General features: G+C 36.9%; 1 protein-coding gene across 7 annotated transcripts in view; it reads left to right on the forward strand.

The window, feature by feature from the left end:
- Nucleotides 1–23,412, forward strand: part of PPFIA2 (PTPRF interacting protein alpha 2) — a 617,960-nt gene that overhangs the window by 149,972 nt on the left and 444,576 nt on the right. Inside the window, exon 1 of one of the 7 annotated variants that reach the window (XM_074941969.1) lies at nt 15,618–15,684. The exons of the other annotated variants lie outside the window; for them this stretch is intronic. Coding sequence (XP_074798070.1) covers nt 15,619–15,684 — 66 coding nt within the window. The 5' untranslated portion in view covers nt 15,618. Of the gene's footprint in view, nt 1–15,617; nt 15,685–23,412 lie in introns of those variants that run through there. 7 annotated transcript variants of the gene reach the window in all.

Genomic DNA, 23,412 nt, shown 5'->3' on the forward strand with positions numbered 1-23,412 from the left:
ATTTATAGAAATAATAAGAATAAACAGAGTTACAGCGGAGAGGATAAAAATTGGCACAAATCAACTGCTAACTGACCAGGGTTAGGGAGCAACTTTCCTTATGCATAGGTTATTTCATAATTCTCCACTAGGAAAATCATGAAATTCTCCATCCCTAACTAAGAAGGGTCATAATTGTACTTCGATTGCTATATGCCAGTTATGCATATATCATTCCTCACTAAAACTAAGAGTAATCCCGTCATCTCATGATTCCAACAGCCAGTGAAGGCATGAATTGCCCTACAGTTAGTTCAGCACTATCTATGAGTATAAGCCTAGCCATTAATATTGCCAGTACCTGACAGTAAGCAAAATCCCAAGCTTCTTGGTACGGTAGTTATCTGGCTATTTAATGTACAGCACTTGTCTGTGTTTATATAGAAATAATATAGATCGTATGTGTGTGTTGTCTGCTACATGAACTGAGCACAGGACTGGGTTTTAGAACTAGAGACTTCCCTGCTGTGACATGGACTTGCTCGGTGGCCTTGAAGAGGTCTGTTCATTTGTTGGTGTTTCAGTGTCTGCATTTATAAAACAGATATAGTAATACCAGCTTCACAGCAGTGGTGTCAGGTTATGTTAGTTTCTTGTTCTCACATCTGCCTGTTGCAATCTAGGATATTAATCTTGTGAACGATTATAATGGAAGATTTAAAATGCTGAAGCAAATTTATTATTATGGATGTGCCTCGTCGCTTCATTTGTTTTAGGCAAATGCAAAATTTTGTTTAAGCCTTGCATTTCAGTTGGTTTGTTTGTTTGAGGGCTTTTTTTTTTTCTTTATTGAAAACTGTACTGCAACTCATTTTCTTATTTGTTTTACAGAATCAGTGGGATGGCTATTTCAATGAATACATTGTCCTCTATGCTCAATAATGTATCTGTTTAATTTTGTCTTAGATTATAACATTATCTTCTCTTTTTATGGCTTATTTTTGAGAGCTTGTTTACCTGTTGTAGTTCAAACTTTCGGGTGCTGATGCTAGTCCCTGTATGGATCCTTGCAATGCTTCAATTGCACAGAGGCTAGAAAGCTGTCCTAGGTGAGTAACTAAGTATTGTCCCAGTGTAGAGGGATCTTTGTTTGGTGTAGATCCAGATATGCTGGTGTGAGAGAGGATGTGGCTGGCATAATTTAAAGCAGCCCTGAGGCTATTCAAAAATACATTGAGGACAGCATTGGTGGAAAATTAGTCTCAGGGTCATCAGCCATAAATATCTCCATTACAGCTCCCCTCACCCCTAGTCCTGGTACTTCAGAAATAACCACAATCTTTATCCCTCTCATTGGCAGATGCATAGCTCATAAGTGTCCATACAATATTATCCCACGCCTAGGGTCTGATCCTGAGACTGCATCAATATCATGAACCTCTTCTTCCCCTTGAGTATTTTTATGGGTGTTGACTGCAGTCCTTCCACTCTTTTTTAACACTAGGGTTTGACCTATTTATCTGGGCCAGTGCAGACCTGAATTACTTGGGCCCAAGATGCTAATGAACCCCTCATGTAAGAAAGGGCCAGGATTTGGTCCACTCTTGAGAGCAATTCCATTCCAGTATCACAGTATGTAGGTTTGACTATATTTTGCCCCTGAGCCATTTATGCTGACATTAAGTTCAAGTGAATTTTCAAGTGCCATGACCTCCAATAAAAGGTCTTTGTAGAGCAGAGTTACATTCCTGTCTTTCTACCAGGCTGTTACAATTGATATTTTAACACTTACTAGAACATGAGAAACATTTAGTAGGTATTGATCTGTGTTAGTTTCCATTCTGTATCTAGGGAATGAGATTGAACCATCTGTTTGTTCAATTGTAAGACTGTTCAAGAATGTACATTTTCCACCTGTATATGTGAATGGCATTTTTTGTAGTAAGATGGTTAGAGGATAATGATGCTCAGTCACTCATGCTCTGCATATCGAAGAAAAAATAGTCTTCCTTTTATTAATCCAGACAAAATGCTGAATGAAATGGAATGAAAATCAAAACATTATCTTAAAATCTCCCATAATTACTCCTTTTACATGGTTAAAAAAGAACAAAGGCAACTGTTGTGTGAACTAAGGCTTACAAAATGGACAGCTAAAAAATCTTTTCTCTATGTATATTTTCATTGAGTCACATTTTGAAGTGATTCTATCCAATAGTTAGGAAAATTAGTGAGGTTTTTTTGGTTTGTTTTGGGATTTTTTTGGCCCTGGCTTACAGGTCTTCTGTCATTATTCCCTCAAAGACCTTAAAAAAGGATAATTGACAATCAGTACTGGGGGGGGGGGGGAATGGCACAACATATTAGAATCTAGAATACTTAGAATATTTAGATTCCTTTTCAATTCCCAACTTCCAGCTCAGAAAAAATTAACTTCCTACTATACTTGTGTCATAATTTCCTCCCCAGAAAAATATAACATTTGCTGGCTCTGCTGCTTAATAGTTATAAATTGGGTTGGCTAGTTCTGTATTTTTATAAGCACTTGTAAGGGAAAATGAAAGTCTGCTGAGTCAAGAGCTGGAACAGCCATTTGCCCTGGGGAGAGCTTTGCCTGTACTTGTCATAGAATCCCATATCTTTGTGGTGTTGGAGGAAAAATGATTTTACAGAATATTAGTACACAAACACTTTCGCTGCAGTTTTGAAAGGGAAAGTGATATTGAAAGGTTAAGGACAACCAGTGAGTAAATAGGATACTTTCTGAAGGTACGGTACATCAGTTCTTCATGACTGCTAACCATTTCTTTAACATTGTGTACACTATGGAAAATGGGATCATTTACTAGATAATATATAAATATTACTTTATACTAAAAAAAATATACTGTTGGGTTGATTGCTTATCTCAACCCTAAATATTAAAATGTAATGCAAGTTTTTGTAGATTTGCATTGTCTTTAAAAGAGTAAGTGTATTAAGAATGACAAGTCTGAGATTTTTCAAAACTGGTCAATAATTATGGGTGCTTCATTTATTTTATTGAGACCCCTTGAGGCCTAATTTTCAAAGCTGCTGAGCATACGACTCCAACATAATCCAGTGGTAGGTACAGGTGCTGTGCACCTCAGAAAATTAGATGCAAACCATCTCCAGTTATACATGCAAAAAATGAAGGCACCCAAAATTAATGAGCACTTTTGAAAGGTTGGCGATAAATTATATATTTTTTTAATCTTTTATCTCTTTGTTTTTAACAGTCTTGTGTCAGGTTCCAATTGCTACAAAAACAATCATTATAACCAAATTCAGAATTATTGCTCTAATTATCTACTCAGCTGGTTTCATGCAGTAAAAGCTACTAGAGTAAATCTACTTTTCAGATTTTTATTAGACCATTAGTAGTATTCAGTTTCTTGAGCAATGTGAAGCAGAACATAATTATCCAGTTTTACAAGTTGTTATCCTGGAAATTCATGTTTCTCCAAATTATATTCACTTCTATGTAAATATGATTACCCAGTGTACTTGTCATTATCAAAAACATTTTATGAATTCTTACTCAAATAAGAAAACAAACAGGCTTTCTCTTTCAAAGGTTGACTCATATCCGTAGTCCTTACTCAAGTGAGTACTTCCAGCTTGTCACTGGGATTACTCACATGAGTAAAGGTTCACGGGATTGTATCCAAAGTTGAAATGAATCAGAGGACAACAAAATGCCAGGTAGCAACCTTCACTGCTCATATTTTAATAATAACTATCTTCCAGATGGAGCAGAGCGAGAAGAGAAATGACTAAGACAATTGTCCTTGCACGAGCCTTCCTGCCAGTTTGTACCTCAGAGGCTTACTTTTGCTTCCCTTGCTCACGCTGAATAGTAATTTCAACTATTCTGTAAATATTTCTACTGAAGTTAGTGGAAATATTTGTGGAACAAGATACTCCTCACCATAAGAAAGGGTGGCAGAACTATGCCCTTTTTAATACCATTATCTGGGGTTCTTTCCTGTTGAATGAGAGAAACCTTTCGCAAGTTAGGGGTCAAAAATTTTGGGGGCAAATGAAAATGTTCATTTTCAAATCTATGCCCAGTTTTCCCCTTGCCTTCATCAACCTTTCTGTTGCCCCTGTTATTCTACAGACATTGTTCACATTGGCAGTTCAGTGCATTATCTTGGTGCTTCTCATGTCTCCTACCCTAAATAATTCTGCTTCTTTTCTCAGGTCATTGTTCCTGAAAGATTCACTATGATTTGGTGGGCCAAGAAAACTCATTCACCTTCAGATCCCTCCTTTAACTTTACTTGTTTCTGTCAACCTTCCATTGCTGGCCTCTGCTCTTGCACTTTTCCCAAACATCATGTACAAAATATTGCAACATATTAACTTATCTTTCTTTAAATCAACTAACTAGATAGATGGGCAACAACCATCTTCTTTCAATGTCTTTCACTGTTCCTCAGCCTTCCTCTCATCCTTGATTTATTGTAATCCCTTGTGTAATTTAGATTCTAGAGTCCTTGGGCAAGGAGTTGTCATTTTGAATTTGTCTATAAAGTGCCAGGCACATCAGTGCCACGGTGTATATTATAAATAATAATTATAATAGTAATTTAAAAGATGTAAATATCATGTAAAACACATCTAAGTGATACGATGCAGGGTGAGATAGCAAGCTGACTGGTTTTATTACTTTTTCACTACCATCTGGGAAGACAGTATTTTATCTTTCTTCTGGCTTTGATCCACCAACAGTTAATTTAAAGATGACTATAATTTTATTGTGGGTAGTAGTAAATGTATGTTTCAAAACTTAATTTAGTTTAGAAATACTCAGATTTTACACTTATTTGTGTTTTTTCATCCTAGAGGATCTTAGGGTTCTTCAGAAAATATATGTCTAGGCACCATAGAAATGCAATCACTTCTGCTGTCAAATGTGACAGCCAGCAGACAAATTGAAAATGCCCATCTTATACAACCCTCATCAACTTAGTATGTGTGTTCTGGATAACTGAAGCCCAACAGTGGGAATGAAGGAAAATTAGATATATTTTAAAACTAGGTAGATATTAGACTAGACTGTTGACTAGATGAGAGATACATCTCTACTCTAATTTATCACATCCCTCTCCCCTTCTATCCACTTCCTTCTTCCAGTCTCATATTCAGTCCTACTTCTTTTCTACCCGCTATGCCCGAACTCCCCTTCCCTCCATATTTCCATCCATCCTCTTTTAATTCTTTTGAAAACATTTAGAGAGTTAGAGGCTCTGTGAATAACTGAAAGACACTAATCCTTACTCATAACTCTGCTGAAAAAATATTTAGGATTTTTTCTGTATAGGTGTTATTTAGTGCATTAATATCAAATGGCCTTCATACTACTTTCATAACTATGTTGGGGCTTTTTTAACAGTCACTCACTGAGTTGCCGTCACCATCCAACATCTCCAAAATATGATACAAATAGTAACACCATCTTCTCAGTCTCTTAGTGAGTTTCAGTGTGCAATTTTGGTTTATTTAGGACCAAATTGTGCTTAGGAGATGGGTATCCATGTTGGAATTAGTTAGGAACTGCAATGTCCCATGGTGAGTACAGCTGTTGGAATGCTTTGTATGGTCCACTCTAGCCAGACAACTGTCCTGCCCAGTGTAGAGAAGACAAAAGACATAGCCCCATCTACTTCTCAAGTCCTTACTCACAGTTCTGGGCAGGCTAGCCCTCAGAGAAGCATTAACATAGAGCTGTCCCAGTTGTGTTTGGCTGCCAGCTACAGAGTGGCACAAAAAGAGGAGATTTCTTTTGTCCATCTTCCTCTTGAGCACCTACACAAGAGCCAAACAGAGCTCTGAAGGGTAGGAATCTTGTATTTCCTTTAAACTTGTCAATGTCACATCAAACTTCAGTTTGAATTTTTAAGCTCAAGTGGGATATATGTTGAATTTATTTGCTTCCACACTGTGTCTGATTCTTGTCAATTGAGGAACTATACACTAGCTAGGCTCTGCAAATTGATATTTAGGTCAGTTCCTGCATTCATAAATTCATTCAGGTATTTGAATTGGTGATTCTAAACTTGTTAATTTATGGTGGGGTTTTTGTTGTGCCAAGATTCTGTTTAGTGTAAGAAAAATGGATTGTGGCCATTGCCATCTAGAATGTGTATTAAATGGGTATCATGAAAACTTGAATTTGATGGGCTGATGAAGGCTCTGACTGCGTGGGTATTCGGAATAATTGCAACAGGTAATGAAATGAAGCACATGTTTCATAAAGCACTAAGAAAAAGCAATTATTCTCAGTACACTCACTTTCAAGGTGTTTGAAGGCATGGACTCGCGAGTCTTTATGCTTCAAAGTGCAGCTAACATACAGTATGCAAGGATCTGATATAACTGCACATTTTGTCCAGCTATTACAATTGGATTTATTTTTGTAATCCAATTGTCTTCAGAGTTACACCGATACTTAGTTTCAGTTAGCTACGAGTGGGTCAAAATAGGGTTTACAATGGAATGCCAGCTTCACGGTGTATTGTGGAGGTACCAGCACTTCCTTGTAATATAAAGAGCCATATTGCGACTACAGCAACATTTAACTACAGCAGTATAAAAACATTTTAAATTGCCGAAATAAAGGAGTTTATCTAATGGAAAATATCCATGGCCATTTAAACCATGGATGCTAGTTCATGGCTGACATATCTAGAAGGCTGACATATCCAGAAGAAGAGTTGGCCTGTTTTATAGGGTCCTTGCTTCTAAAAAAAATCCATACACACCTGGAAATGGCAGAGTTGCTTGGTGGAAAGGAGCAAATGACTCCCCTAGGCCAAATCGCATTTTTCTAGATCTCTTCTTGTCCCTTCACCTCGTTGGGGTTTGTGAAAGTTCCTACAACCTTGGGCCTGGAATAACCTCATGCAGGGAAGAACAGATCTTGGGCCCAAGTGTGTGTTAAATATTTTTAATATAGTCAGTGGGGGCGCATTTCTTATCTCTGATGAGGAAATTCAGCAGCTCTACACCTCATTGCCATTATTTGGAAAATACAACATATCCCCTGGCTGGTGTGATGGAGAAATAGAAATGTTTGTCTTGTTGGATCTTCTTATTTCTGGTCTCCATTTTTTAGAATGGTCACTCAAGTAGACTTTATCATCGGAGCAAACAGCCTCTTTCAAATACTTTCCTGGGCTATTGGGTATTTAGTCACCTACATCAGTGCATCCTCAATATCTATCCCGTGAGGCTGATTTCCATAGAGTGCAGTGCAATTGAATAAACCATGCTTCTGGGAATAGGGGATGGTCACATAATCCCTGTACTGCTACTGAGGGAAAAATACTCCTTTGCAAAAGTGTACAGTTTAATTGCAGATCTTCCATAAAGCAGCTAGGGATATAAATTTGGGCTAGGAAGAACCCACATTTCTTTTCAAAAAACCCACCAAAATAGTTATGAAAATACTCTAATATCAAGGCCATTTGATATTAATGCACTAAATAACACCTATACAGAAAAAAATTCTAAATATTTTTTTCAGCAGAGTTGTGAGTAAGGATTAGTGTCTTTCAATTATTCATGTCAGAGCCTCTAGCTCTCTAAATGTTTTAGAGACTTTAGTTTTTGTAGCACTCACAGTTAATATCAGTGTTTTGAGAATACTTAAATGAATAAAGGTGCATTTTAAAGCAGTGCATGGAGATTAGGCACACAATTCACTTTTAACATTGACAAGAGTCTCTGCGCATCTTTCTTGAAGGTGTGCTTACAGAATGCTAGATTTTAAAAAGGTGATCTTGAAAGGGTTTTTCACAACTTCACAAAGCAGAAGTGATGTGGTTAATGTTTAACATGAAAGCTGTCTGGAAAATGTGCAAAGAGTCTCACCATTTCACTGCCTTTGGTAAAAGAAACAAATGTGTTGTGTGGATTGTGAACCTTGGAAAGCACAGGGATGAAAAGACAAAAGAAATTTAAATATTTGGAGAAAATATTGATAACATAATGGCTCACATCAACTATGCATGCAAATTGATACTTTGGAGTTGATCCTGCTACCATTGGCTTGGATGATACTTGGCTTGGGTTCGTATAGTTTAAAAAAATTGGATTGCTTTTTCAAAGTTCCTCAGCTTGACAGGTAAATTCACACCAGTCCTCCATTACTTTGATATTAATTATTTGCCTTATTGGCCTTTCACCTCTGACGTGATCTTGGAACTCCTTACATAAAGGCTTTTGTATTAACATTTGTATGATAGGATAAGATAAGTTGCTTAAGGAAACACTACTATACAAGTACATAAGAATGGCCATACTGGGTCAGACCAAAGGTCCATCCAGCCCAGTATCCTGTCTACCAACTGTGGCCAATGCCAGGTGCCCCAGAGGGAGTGAACCTAACAGGTAATGATCAAGTGATCTCTCTCCTGCCATCCATCTCCACCCTCTGACAAACAGAGGCTAGGGACACCATTCCTTACCCATCCTGGCTAATAGCCATTAATGGACTTAACCTCCATGAGTTTATCCAGTTCTCTTTTAAACCCTGTTATAGTCCTAGCCTTCACAACCTCCTCAGGCAAGGAGTTCCACAGGTTGACTGTGCGCTGTGTGAAGAAGCACTTCCTTTTATTTGTTTTAAATCTGCTGCCCATTAATTTCATTTGGTGACCCCTAGTTCTTATATTATGGGAACAAGTAAATAGCTTTTCCTTATTCACTTTCTCCACACCACTCATGATTTTATATACCTCTATCATAGCCCCCCTTAGTCTCCTCTTTACCAAGCTGAAAAGTCCTAGCCTCTTTAATCTCTCCTCCTATGGGACCCGTTCCAAACCCCTAATCATTTTAGTTGCCCTTCTTTGAACCTTTTCTAATGCCAGTATATCTTTTTTGAGATGAGGAGACCACATCTGTACGCAGTATTCAAGATGTGGGTGTACCATGGATTTATATAAGGGCAATAAGATATTCTCCGTCTTATTCTCTATCCCTTTTTTAACATCCTGATTCCTAACATCATGTTAGCATTTTTGACTGCGGCTGCACACTGCATGGACATCTTCACAGAACTATCCACGATGACTCCAAGATCTCTTTCCTGATTAGTTGTAGCTAAATTAGCCTCCAGCATATTGTATGTATAGTTGAGATTATTTTTTCCAATGTGCATTACTTTACATTTATCCACATTAAATTTCATTTGCCATTTTGTTGCCCAATCACTTAGTTTTGTGAGATCTTTTTGAAGTTCTTCACATCTGCTTTGGTCTTAACTATCTTGAGCAGTTTAGTATCATCTGCAAACTTTGCCACCTCACTGTTTACCCCTTTCTTCAGATCATTTATGAATAAGTTGAATAGGATTGGTCCCAGCACTGACCCTTGGGGAACACCACTAGTTACCCCTCTCCATTCTGAAAATTTACCATTTATTCCTACCCTTTGTTCCCTGTCTTTTAACCAGTTCTCAATCCATGAAAAGATCTTCCCTCTTATCCCATGACAACTTAATTTAAGTAGGGGAAATAGTTGTTTAAAATATTTTTGGAAATAGACTTGGCTATAAGCAAGAGGCCTAGTGAGGCCTGGCAGTTAGCATGGCCATTATTATAAGGTATTATAAGGTAGGATGAGTGTTTGACCTAGGTAATAAGGTTATAAGGGCTTTTTGCAATGTGTGCAGTGGGGATAAACACATAAACTACAAAAGAACAAAATATGGTTGAAATAGGGGATTTCTGGAATTTGTAACCATGAGGTTAACTGCATTAGCGTGTTGGAAATATTGGGAAATGTATTGATGCAAACAGCCTATGTCAGCAATAAGGCCCAAGTTATGGTTCCACAAAATGCCACGCATGGACAGTGGGCCAGGAGGTAATTCAAATATAGTCACTGGACAGGTGTGGGTATAAAATAAGGTGTATGTCTAACTGCTAGTGGGTTCATTAGGATGATAAGATAGAGACAGCCTAGATCATCACATCCCATTTATGGTGATCCCTGCTTACAGTTTCCTTCTATCTTTGTTTCCAACAGTCTCCATGGTGTTGTGAGTATGCCAGTATTGGGGACTGTGACTTTCTGTATATCTATTGTCTGTATGCTAATGCTTATGTTTGGAATTATTTGGATGTTAATTACAGTTTTTAAGTTTCTGTGTGTGGCTCAACAATCTCATACTTCATAATAAATTTTACATTGCTGCCTGGTAAAGAACCTGTTATCAGTGACTTGTGCAATTTGCACTCCAAATTAATCAAAGGCTACAAAATGTATGAAATAAATACTTAGAAAATTAAAGGGTGTGCATATGCAAAAATGTAAGGCATCAATGGAGAAGCTTTTTTATTAATTGCCAAATGTGGTTAGCTTGTTAAACATGTTAGCTCTTGTATGGCATATTCCCTTGCCAGAATAGGTAGAGAACAGCAATGGAAAAACAGATGTTTTGAGTTAAGATTTAAATCACTAGTTTTTTATCAAATTAGACCTGTAATTATCCAGAAACATGCACTTTGTATCACATGTTGCTATCGTTTTAACCCTTAGCATAGGAAACCATTTAGAAGAAACTGCCTTTTGTTGATAAAAACAATGTTCTTTGTTTTATTCTTTGTCTAATGCATAGTCCTGTGTTTCATTGCAAAATGGTGTTTTGAAGATGAAGTTTTCTTTAACATAAAAATTAAGTTGCAGTTAAATCTAGTGTGACATATACTCATAGCAATGCACAAAACAAGGTATTATTTTGGACCCTTAAAAAGGCCATTACTGTCCTTCTGCCAGCCTGGGACTAAGATGCTGCAGCTTCGGGACTGACTGGGGGAGATCTGGATGGACAACCCTGACTGATCAGTGCAGTGGGGAACAATCTCCATCATAGTCAACTGAAATTCATCAGAGTGGGAAATAAGCAGGGGTCCCCAGGTTTTGGTTAGAGGAAGAAAGGGATAAGTCAGGCAGCTTTCTAGGCCATGAGGAATAGGTGGTAACAAGGGGAAGCTTCAGGAATCCAGCCTTCGGAGGGGAAGACCTAAGTTAGACTTGCAGACTGTCAATGTAGATACAGGAGTCCCAACAAGAAAAGTCCTTAGAGGCTTTCTTGCAGCATCCTCTGAGAAACCTGTTAAGAGTCAGGAGGAGCCAGGGACCTGACTTAGGACTTGTTTAGATTGTCCAAAGGTGAAAAGCTTCAGCTTCAGCCGAGAAACCAGGGAGGAAAAGACTCTTGGCATGGGCATAAAAATTCTGTGGAAGAAAGCTATTGACGTTACCTCAATTTTCCACTTCTGGGGGAGGGCTTTTCTCCAAAATGTTTTGCTGGCTGGAAAGATAAACAGCAGAGGAGACAGAGAGTAGAGTTTGAATCGGCTTTGCACGACAGTGCTCAGTACTCTCCACATATGCCAGCCGATTAGTGGGAGGGTGATATTTCAGTGAACCCTCTGAAGTCTGCTCCAGCACAGTATAGAAGCCAGTCAAAGGAAGAACGCCAGCAGGACACTAAAGTAAGCATTGTGGAGGTGACTTTGACTTTCTTGTTTGTTTTTAAGGGGTTACAAGAAAGGACTGTTTTTGACTGCACTGAAAGAAGCTGACCCTCTGGAACTGTGGGGAATGTTTCTGTCTCTCCCCCATCCCCAACCTTCAGGGCAAAATTATCCCACTGCCCTGAAGTTTAATGGTGCTTGTAATGGTAGGGTTTGAACCCAAGGAGCTCCAACTCTCAGAATTGGGAGGATGGTCATCAGTGGAGAGACACTTGATCTCAACAGATATGGCCTATAAAGGAAGAGTTTATAGTCTGTGAAGGACTTCTGTTATCAGAGTGTGCTCCCTCCAGAGGAGTTGATTGACCAATGGTGTTCAAGCGGTCTAGGTCTCAAAAAGGTTACCTCGCTATTTGCCAGAAATGTCGTAAGTGTTATTTGCCTAACCATTGTTTAGTGCATCTTTTGTTGAATTCCACGACCTGCTAATTTGGATTTTTTTTACTTTATCTCTGTCAGACCACAAATGACAATTCCTTTTCTTTTAATGACATTTGCATGTGAAATCCATTCCCGGACAGATCCAATAAGATATGAGGGCTGGTATCCAGCATTTGTCAGGCCCACAAAGGAATGCTGCTACTTAAAGAATATTACTGTTCTAAAGGTTTGGGATGTCATAGCCCTGGCTACCAAATTTCAGTGCACCAGTATTTGTTGCAGAGAATCTTTTTAAACTTTGGCTTGGTTTATATAAAAGTGATGTAGATTTGCAAGATGTAGTTCAAAAAGTGGTCAACAAAATAAACGATTCATATAAACTAGCCTGAGACAAAATAGTAGTTATTTTTTAAAGCTGAGTTTTGAAACATGCATTTTGTTCTGTCAGGGAGATCCTGGGTGGAGATCAAACTTAGGTTTTTTCCTGTTGAGATTGGGGTGAGGGGATGGAATATATGGCCCTTTGGTACCCCTCTGGCGCTGTTAGAGTTTTGGAAATCTACTTAGAATTCTATAAGGCATTTGACTGAGTACTGCACAGCATTCTGATTTTAAAAAATAGCATCATAAAAATCAAAGTAGCACATCTTAAATGGATTCAAAACTGGCTAATTGATTGAGCTCAAAAAGTAGTTGTAAATGAAGAATTATCTACCATAGGGGTGTTTCCAGTGGCATCCCTCTGTTCAATATAACAGTTATCTGGAAGAAACGATAAAATCATTACTGTTAAAATTTGCAGATGAAACAAAGATTACTGGAGTAGTAGATAAGAAGGACAGATCAGTTCTACAGAGTTATCTGGCTGACTTTGTAAGGTGGGTTCATTTGAACAACACTTTAAAATACTCAAATGCAATCTCATACATCCATGTACAAAGAATGTAGGTCACACTTAAAGGGTGAGGGACTGTATTTTAGAAAAGCAATGATGCTAGGAAAGCAAGGTCATACGGGTTATGGTAGATAACCAGCTGAAAATAAGCTCCCAGTGCAATGTTGTAGCTAAGAGAGCAAATACGATCCTTGGATTTACAAACAGGGGAATACTGAACAGAAGTAGGGCAGTGCCAAGACCACTGGATAGGGCATTAGTGAAACTGCTGCTAGAGCACTGTGTTTAGTTCTCATGCCCAGACTTTAAAAGGATGTTGACAAATTGATCAAGGTTCAGAAATGAGCTACAAGAATTACTTGGAGTCTGAAAACCTGCCTCACAGTCAAAGACTAAAGTAACTCAATCTATTTAGTTGCTCCAAGGGAAATTTGAGAGGTGAGTGGATCATGGTATAGAAGTAGCTTGGTGGGAAGAAGATCTCGGATAGTAAAGGGAGCTTTACTGTAGCAGAAATATGCATAATGAGATCCAGTGGCTGGAAACTGACACTCTACAAATCCAGACTAGAAATAAAATGCAGTTTATTTAAGAGTGGGGATAATTATCCATTGGAACAATTTACCAACAGGATGCGGTCTTGAAGTATTTAAAGCAAGATTGTGGATGTCTCTCTAAAAGGTATGCTCTATCTTAAACAGAAGATATAGACTTTTGATACAGGAATTACTAGGTGAAATTCTATGGCCTATGTATGCAGGAGGTCAGATTTAGACAATCATACTAGTCCCTTTAGTCTTCAAATCTACACAAAACGCTGTTTATTCATGAAACTGTGGGGAAATAGCAGCAGATGTTTGTTTGGATGATTATAAAGCAACAAAATAGTAGCTCAGAATGAAAATTTCCCTACTGAGATTACCAAAGATCTGGAGTTTGTACTTTGGCCAGTTGAGTGACCCAAATGCATAACCCCATGCCTAGTCCTTCTTTCCAAAATAAAGGGGGAAAAATAGACTGTGCAGCTTCTATACTCTATTTCTCAAGCAAAGACTTATGAGTAGCTTTTGCAAGCTTCAGTACAAGAATGGGTCGAAATAACAATTCTAGATTAATTATGGCCACTTCTGAGTAGAGTTAAAAGGGAGTGGTTGGAAAGACTTGGAACAAAGGGGGAATTTGGTTTACAAAATATCGTTATGGGACACATCATACCATAATGTGGACAGCAGCAGAGGTCAGCATGCAAATTTAAAGAAAAGGGCATCTGTGTATATGTGGGAATATATGCCCTCTATTAACCATTATAAAAGCAGAGGAACTATATTATATTGAGTTGCTTTAAAACATTACAATTATTCAGAATGAAATGCAGAAAGAGAATAAGAACCAAGCTGGCAGCCTGGCAGCTTCTTAGTTTTTTGACAGATTCCATTTTTAAATTTGTATTTCTTAAGCTCTTTCTCATTTTTAAAATTTTGCATAAAGGTAACATGCTTGATAGAACATAAAGGCTCTATCTTTCTAGCTGTGTTCTATTTTCCATCCTTTCCTCAAACCCCACCTTTGAATTATGTGTAAATGGAACATTTCTTTTTTCTGTTAAAAGGTGCCAGGTCATTTGAATATGATCTTTTATGCCTTCCTGTCGCCTGAACAATCGGTGTGTGAACAAGTAACATAATGAATCCTTGTTGCCTGTTCAGCATAGATGTTTGCAAGTAACATTTTGTGATCTTAAAAAAAAAGGAATGGATTTATTCTTAAGAAATATCTCCAAGAAATGTCTATACAGTGTATGTTCACCTGTAGATCAGTTTTACAATCAATAGTTTGTGTTTTGAATTATTAAAATGAGATGTCGTGGTTTCTGTAGAGCGGCTTTGAGAAAAACGTGAAGACTGAGGAAAAATGTAAAATAATTTCACCCTTATAATTAGTATCGCTTTTGAAGCCATTTCTAAAGATAAGGGACAAATAATGGGAAAAGAAGTCTGTGTTGCATTAACCGTTAACAGTCAATAGAAATATAAACTGACCTTATTTCTGTATCCCTGTCTTTCATTATGTTCTCAGTCTATAGGAGATAAGCCACAAATTTGTTTGGACATTTTTTTTTTCATATGAAGAGCAACACGTTTTTTTTTTCAGCTGGGTAAAAAGACAATGCAAAAATCATATATAAATGTTTAAAATAAAACAATGGTCAGCAAAAGTAAGAATTAATATGGTTGTTAATAACTGAAATGATAAAATAATCACTGTTATCAAACATAGCTATAAACAGAATCTCAGACATGCTCCAGGTTAGTCAGAAGAGGTCCTCTGCATTACACTGTGCTTGCTTGCTTGAAATGAAACTGTGTTATTGGTTAACTGGGATGCTTAGCATAATCACTTTGCTAGGCTGTGGTGGAGGGAGGTGATTATCACTGGGAACAGATGGGCAGGTCCAAAGCATTGCCAGATTCTGCCCAAGCTCTGTTTACTGTAGTTCTAGCTTTCTTTTCTTCAACAATTCTCATTTTTATTCGTCCTGCATGTTCTAAAGAACTAGCTGCACTCAAAGGTCAGTGACTGAAGACCTTACAGTACAGCTCACAAATGTAGGAGTGGGGAATTCAAAATGCTGTCACTCTGTATGTGAATGGATGAAGCAGATTTCATTTCATACAGTTGCCTCCCTAAATATATGAAGGATTTATCTGTAAGCTTAGCACTCTACTCTGCGTCTGTATCTCCTTGTGGATTGTATTGTGTCTGTGATCAGAAATGATTTTCTCAGATATGAACACTGTCTCTGGCTCCCCTAAGGTGCATCCTCCTAATGGGACCCGATTTTATACTTTTCAGGTAAGTGTATTTAATAACATCGGTTATCTGGAAGTTAAAATGTAGGTAAACTTTGAATAAGAGTAAGCTAAATAGGATAAGAAATCTGTGTGTTAATTGCTGTTTATTTGGGGAAGAAGAGATGTAAGAAATTAGTATTGTCACAAATCAGTTTACTTACTTTGTCTGTAATTGAAGGTGGAGTTGCATTGGGTATGTTTTTATTATTGAATATTTTCAGTAATATTATCCTTCTCAGGTTCAGTGGATTTTGTAATTTCGTAGCCAGAGCTGCATTAGTGTTCGCATTTAGTAAAGAATAGACACTTTCTTGGCATCATCACAAATTTCAAATTGTAAAATTCAAAAGTATTTTTGAAACTTTATGTAATGTACCCATCCTGATAGAGACATGTTTTTAATATTCTAAATGTAGGTTAATGCTGTCTGGCCTTCAATGTGATTCATTTGGAGAGTAGTAATATGTGAGCAATAGACAGCGCTGCAGGAATCTATTGTTAGGACTATTAAGGGTTTCAGTGTGCAGCCAACTATCACCTTATGCAGGTGAATAGTCTTCTGTGCTATAGCTAAAGGTAAGAAATTACTGACAAAACTGTGATATGTTTGATGTAAAAATCTCTTATCCCTAACCTATTTCAAAAAAATGAAATCTTTAATGCCTTCAATCTAGAAAACTAGGTAATCCCACATTAAGGCTTGACAAAAGTGCACCCTACAGCACTCTGGCCCTGAATAACCATTCAAACCCATCATGACTTAAACTGACTATCTCTTTCAGCTCAGCTTTAAAACAAATATCTCCATGCTTAAATATGTGTATCAGTCTTCATTTGGCAATTACTATACAGGATTCGAGAATAGCACCTTAAATGTATAACAAACTGAGTACCTTCCCAGAACAATCAATATGATGATACAAAGTTTATACTAAGATACTTAGCACCCGATGCATTTATTACATCTATTGAACTTGAAAGAACTTCTGTATACATTTTTTAGTTCATATTCCTTTCCTCTATTAAGCTATTATTTTTAATCATGCCATCCTTACACTGATATCTACTGATAGTTCAGGGCTGTGCTGAAACAGTGTGTGTCTACCTCACAGCAGATATCTGCTGATCCTGGCAATGATTCAGAGACATGAGTGCCCCAGGGCTGTTTTTCTGCAGAATGACTACTTTTTCCACACACTGAGATCTAAACATTCTTTACAGTCTCCTGCAGCTGGGATCTTTTACACAACTATTGGCATCAGGTATTCTTTCTGAGCCTCTTAAATTGAAAGGGTCAGTATAGTCAACATGCTCAGTCATGGCTGTTTCATCATGTGTTATTTTTTGACCATAGAGCCTCTGATAGCAACTTGATAGAAAGCTGTTTTATGTAGGTTTATGTTATGGTTAGAATAAATACCCAGGCTATAGCATTCATTTTCACATGAACAAAAATGTCTCTCAAGAACTACTTTATTTATCCATAGGATTTTGGGGTGAGATTGCATAATCTAAAGGAAGAAATTAACTAATTAGGGATGCTAAGTGAGCAATATAACACTGACTGATCTTGGAAAATGAAGCTGCTATTAACAGGATAGGTTGTCTGTGTACTAATGCATCTGGGTGCCATTGGGAGACCATTTCTTTAAAAAAAGACCCCAAATTATATCTTTCTTCCTATAGTGTTATATTTTCTTGCCGTGTGCTTTGAACCTGATGTTATATAGTGAAAACAATATGTATAGTTTTAAAAAGTAAATAAAAAAATTAAGTATATGTAAAGCACCCCCCTCTCTTCTTTAAATCTCACCTCAGACCCCACTCACTTCTTTCGCTTTGGTTCTAGCTTTGACTTCCATTCCTGTGCTGTCTATTCTTTTCCTCCTGTCCTACTTCAACCTGTATTTTAAAAAGATAAGAATTGGTAAGATTTGCTTAATAATGAATCTGTGTTTGTTTAATCCCTAGTCCCACCTTTTGTTACCTTCTCTTTTTTCCCCCCGTTAGCTACATATTTTTATACTTGTCTAATTTAGATAGTAAAGTCTTTGAGACCATCTCTTATTGTAATATTTGTAAAGTGGCATACAAAGTTAAGGCACTATATAAGGGCCCTGGAAACTCATATACATGTACTTAGTTTTAGGCACATGAATAGTACTGCTGAAGGCATTGGGATTACAGATATGCTTAAAGTTAAACCCACGAGGAAAGGTTTGCAGCATCAGGCCTAAACTGTGGTTATTAATAACAGAGCTGTTAAAATAGCTTCACTGACTCAGAATCTGAGCATGTAATATTATCCGTATATTCCTACTACTGTATTAAAAGAAACGAAGCCTGTGCACAAATCATATATTTGTTACATACTTTTAAACTGAAATTCTTAGGAAATAAGACATATTTAGACACTGCAGGCCAATGAGTCATAGTTGCCTTGTATAAATGTAGCTAGCATAGTTCAGCCATTGGGCAGAGCCAAAACCACTAGAGATCTGTGTAAAAGATTTTGGGGAAAGCATTTACCAGATTTTTAATTAAATGCTATGACTGATCAACTTAATTTAATATGGGTTAAAATACAGAGGGCTGAGTTATGCTTTTTCTTCATTTAATACTCAGATGTCTTTCAATTTTTGCTAAAATAGCACTTCAGGAAAGATGAAGGATAAGACTTGGAATCAACTTCTCCTCAACAACTGAAATGTTTAAATACGCATCAAAGGAGAGGAGATTATGAAGTGTGCCATAAGTATGCAAATTCACATAAATTTTTTGCATGATTTATTTTAAGCAGGTTATGCTAATGTAGACATTTTCTCTCAAATGAATTGCAGTGTTTATGAAATTAAATTTCCATATGTAACATGAACTGGAATGAACAAACTTAGCCTCTATTTATTTATTTATTTCAAAAAGTCATATTTATGGCATATCATACACTTGATGTCCTGGTCACCCAGTGTTCAGGAAAAGTGTTACACAGGTATTAGAAAACAGTATTTAGACATCCATGGACTCTTTAGAGACTCTGAAAATATCAGTCACTATATTCTTCAACTCAGGAGAATCATCTTGAACTTCTGATAGTGTTAAATTTTGATCTGGGCTGCTGTATTTGCTGAACTGCTTGTTATCATCAAAACAAGTCTCTTTGCTTTGATCCTTAGAGTATACTCGATCAAAGCAATTAAAACAGAAGACTACTCTGAGATGAGGTTATATAAAGGAGTTACATGCTGTATGACAGTAACAATTAATTGGGAATTATACCATTTTAATAAAGATTTATTTTAATAAAAACAAATAAAATGCAGATTTTTAGGCTTCTCTATATCAATGAATCATTATTTCACCTTATTTGCGTGGGCATGAATATATTTAGCTTCTTTTATGTAAAACTTGGTATACTTGTGTAGCTGTGTAAAACAAGGCAGATATTCCTTTTTCTTTTCTTTTTAATTTTTCTTTTGCCTTGTATAGGAAGATACCATTGCGGCTGCTGTACATGGATGATTTAATTTGCCATCAGTCCTTGAAATAAGAATTTATCTTTAATGTAACTTATAAATGTCAAAGTCCAAATATTACTAACATTAAATTCCTCTTTGGCTGGTACATGCATTCCACTGTGTGCACAATGTATTGAATTTCATTGTAATACAATGATTATGTGCATAATGTGATGATGGGGGTCAGCATGGCTTAAGCAAGGTAGTATTTCTAACTATGTTTTTCATCATGCAATGGGATGCACCTTACGAGCTGCAAAATTATATTTTACCCAAGTTTTAAAAAATATTCTGGAGGGATATCTCAAAAGTAGCTGAACTTTCAAACTTCAAATTTGCTTTGTAAATAGGGCACAAAGCTTCTGTGCTTTGCTAAGCTGAAAAAACACTGGTTGTAAAATAATGTATGTATCTGTCAATGTATATTCACTATATGCAGTCAAAATTCTTGCCTTTTTGTGAAATCGGAAGTCTTTGCTAAGAAATTGTCCAATCTAAATTTTCATAACTTTAGAACTATGGAATCTTTTATCTTCGGACTTGTCTTGAAGTTTGTCTCAACAAAATCTATCAACAAACCAAATATGAGATCTCTATGTTTGGTATCTTTGCATAAGAAAAATGATTTCCATAATGATGGTACCATCAGAAATACTTATTAAAAATTGTCTTGTAATTTTCAGTTATTAAGGTAATATCATGTCATGTAAGTACAATTCTGAGTGGTGGCCAGAGAGTATTTGAACCACCCCAAGTGGAACTTATGAAATAATTCTGCACTAGAGAGAGAAACCTTCCTTGAGTTCTCCAGTGCACAGAGCTATGCATGTCTGCTAGATACATCTGGGTCCTTAGCCTTCAAATCAGTACTGTGTAGCAATGAATTATTAACACATTAAAACTATCTCATGAAATGAAGAACTTAGTTTTTATTTTTATTTTATTTGTATGTGAAGTGTTATGGTGATAAAAAAGTCATAATACTTATTAGAAAACAATACTTATATATAACCTATCACTAAAATCCTATTGTGCTTTTATAGTCTAACTAAAAACAAGTAAGCAAGAATGACAAAAATATATTGGTAGATACTGTGGACATGTGGCTAAGGTTATATGAAAAATATTATTATTTAAGGAATGGTATGTGATTTCTAGATGGCAATAGCTGAAGTGAGGAAAGTTAAAGCTGTATATTTATCCTGACATTACGTTTCATTTTTATTATCATTATTAATTCTTCTTATTATTATTATTATGAGTGCTTCACTCACCATCCTTAAAGTTCTCCTTAATACAGATTTTTTGTGTGGAAAAAGTAGTAATTGACTCAAAATGCTCCTTCTGTAACAGAGGACTTACCTATCTTTGAGCAGGAGGTTCCTGCTTTGAGCAGGGGGTTAGACTAGATGACCTCCTGAGGTCTCTTCCAACCCTGATATTCTATGATTCTATGATCTTATTAAAATTTGTAATGGCTTTCACTTACCATGAACTACTTTTCACCTTAGGTTATGTGTGTGTGTGTGTATACATACACACATATATAACCTAAGGTTGTATTCAATATATATTCTTTAAACCCTCAGTTTTCTTTTATTACTTAAAGTACTTACATAAATGCCTTACACAATCACTTGACATCAGAGGGTAGGTCTTGAAACATTTTTAGTACCATTGTAAAATCCTCTGTGTTTGCATAGTATGTTGTATTGTAGTGATAGGGCCTCATTCTCCTTTGCCCTGCACATTGTATCATTTGTAGCAGTGCAAAGTGGGTTTAAAATGCTACTAAATCTGATTGGTAGTGTTTTGCACTCTTTACATAGACTTTGTGAAAATGTGAATAACTACACAATGTGCAAGACATGAGAAAATCAGAGGATGTTGTCTACTCTGAGGTGTCCATGGGCTGGTCTACAGAAGGTTTCTAGAGCTGATTTCCCTCTGCTCCTTTGTGTACTACCCTTGACCTGAATGTACAGGCAGTTCCTCCAGGGAGTCTGTTCTTCTCTGAATGTTATACCTTGTCATAAATATAAAGGGAAGGGTAAACCCCTTTAAAATCCCTCCTGGCCAGAGGAAAAATCCTCTCACCTGTAAAGGGTTAAGAAGCTAAAGGTAACCTTGCTGGCACCTGACCAAAATGACCAATGAGGAGACAAGATACTTTCAAAAGCTGGGAGGACGGAGAAAAACAAAGGGTCTGTGTCTGTCTGTGTGATGCTTTTGCCGGAGACAGAACAGGAATGGAGTCTTAGAACTTAGTAAGTAATCTAGCTAGGTATGTGTTAGATTATGATTTCTTTAAATGGCTGAGAAAATAGCTGTGCTGAATAGAATGAATATTTCTGTCTGTGTGTCTTTTTTGTAACTTAATGTTTTGCCTAGAGGGATTCTCTATGTTTTGAATCTAATTACCCTGTAAGGTATTCACCATCTTGATTTTACAGAGGTGATTCTTTTTTATTTCTATTAAAAGTCTTCTTGTAAGGAAACTGAATGCTTTTTCATTGTTCTAAGATCCAAGGGTTTGGGTCTGTGGTCACCTATGCAAATTGATAAGGATTTTTACCAAACCTTCCCCAGGAAGTGGGGTGCAAGGGTTGGGAGGATTTTGGGGGGAAAAGATGTTTCCAAACTACGTTTTTTCAGGAACCCAGATAAAGTTTGGTGGTGGCAGTGGAAATCCAAGGGCAAAGGGTAAAATGGTTTGCACCTTGGAGAAGTTTTAACCTAAGCTGGTAAAAGTAAGCTTAGGAGGTTTTCATGCAGGTCCCCACATCTGTACCCTAGAGTTCAGAGTGGGGAAGGAACCTTGACATACCTAAATAAATATTTTCCTTATTACTGAACCCTGGATCATTTCTTCTTACTGATACAACAATGCTCTTAATTTATTTGACAAGTTCAATCATATTTGTGATTTTCATGTTGTGCGTTAAAATCCTAAGGGCATGTTCAATGTGAAAGTCACAAGTCCATACCATCCTGGTGACTGTTGGATAGCTTAGTGCTCTTAAATATGAAATAAAAGTCCTGTTGTACCAAGTGCCAAGGGAGTGACCGCTTTGGTTTGCAGAAGTTTGTGGTGCAGACGAGTGGGGCTGCTACTGGACTTGAAAACTGCCTGAAACCCAGTTAGTAAATGCAAGCAGTACCAGTGGCAGCAAAGCTGCTGCATAGCTGTGGGGCATTTTCAAAGAGGTACAGCATTTGAACTATGTCAAGGAGAGGATAACAGTGATGGACTAGTCAGAATTTAAGTTATATCCTGAAGCTGAATGTAGCAAAGTAATTTAGAAATCTGGGCAGAGTCACAGCAAGGACACAATCATGAAGTGATTTGCCTTGTAATTAAAATGCAAATATTCAATAGCAATATAAGTGGCTTTTGTATGACCTGGAAGGTAGAAGATTTATGGTGGGGCAAATATGTTTGCAGGCTTTTTTTTTAACCCACAACAGCTGACAAATAGTTGGGGGTGGAAGACTGTTTCAAGTTATAATTCTTAAAGGATGCCCCTTGCAGTCATTTATCACTTCCTTTTGTGATCTGTACTCTTTTTTATTCTTCTTCTGCAGAGAACAAAAGCCAGACATTTCTGCTGAAATAAGGAGATGTTAAACACAGTGTTGTCATGCTTATATATAATTTCTCCCCATGTGAGTCTCCCTGGAAAAGAAGATGGAAATAAAGTGTTTTCTGCATACAAACAATTACGCAAACGGAGACAAAACCATATAGAATTCTGAATGAATAATGTATAAATGTTTTTATACATTGAAACAAAGTATGAAAAAGAAACTTAGACTGTTAAGAGAAGTTTGGTTTTCTTCACAATGGGCCAGATCCTCAGCTGTTGTAAATCACTGATATCAAAGCAGCTGTGCCATTTTATACAAGCTGAGGATCAGGCACTTTGATTCCAATAAGAATAATCAATGTTGGCTTGAACCCAGTGACATTTTATTAGTATTTTTAACAATACCATAGAATTAGTATAATAATACAGTGGTATTGAAGGCTATATTTAGTTAACCCTCAAATTTGTTTACCATTTTTGCAGTGGAGCTGCTTTGCCCCCTGCAGAGCTTGTAGAAGACATGGCACTCAGACCAAGCATTCCTCTGAGGTCCGTGACATATAGTCACAGAGGATAGCCATGAAAAAGTCCTGTGCCTGTACCCTGGTTTTTGGCTCTCTTCTTGCT

Source organism: Natator depressus, chromosome 1 (genome assembly GCF_965152275.1).
Source record: "Natator depressus isolate rNatDep1 chromosome 1, rNatDep2.hap1, whole genome shotgun sequence".
NCBI lineage: Eukaryota > Metazoa > Chordata > Testudines > Cheloniidae > Natator > Natator depressus.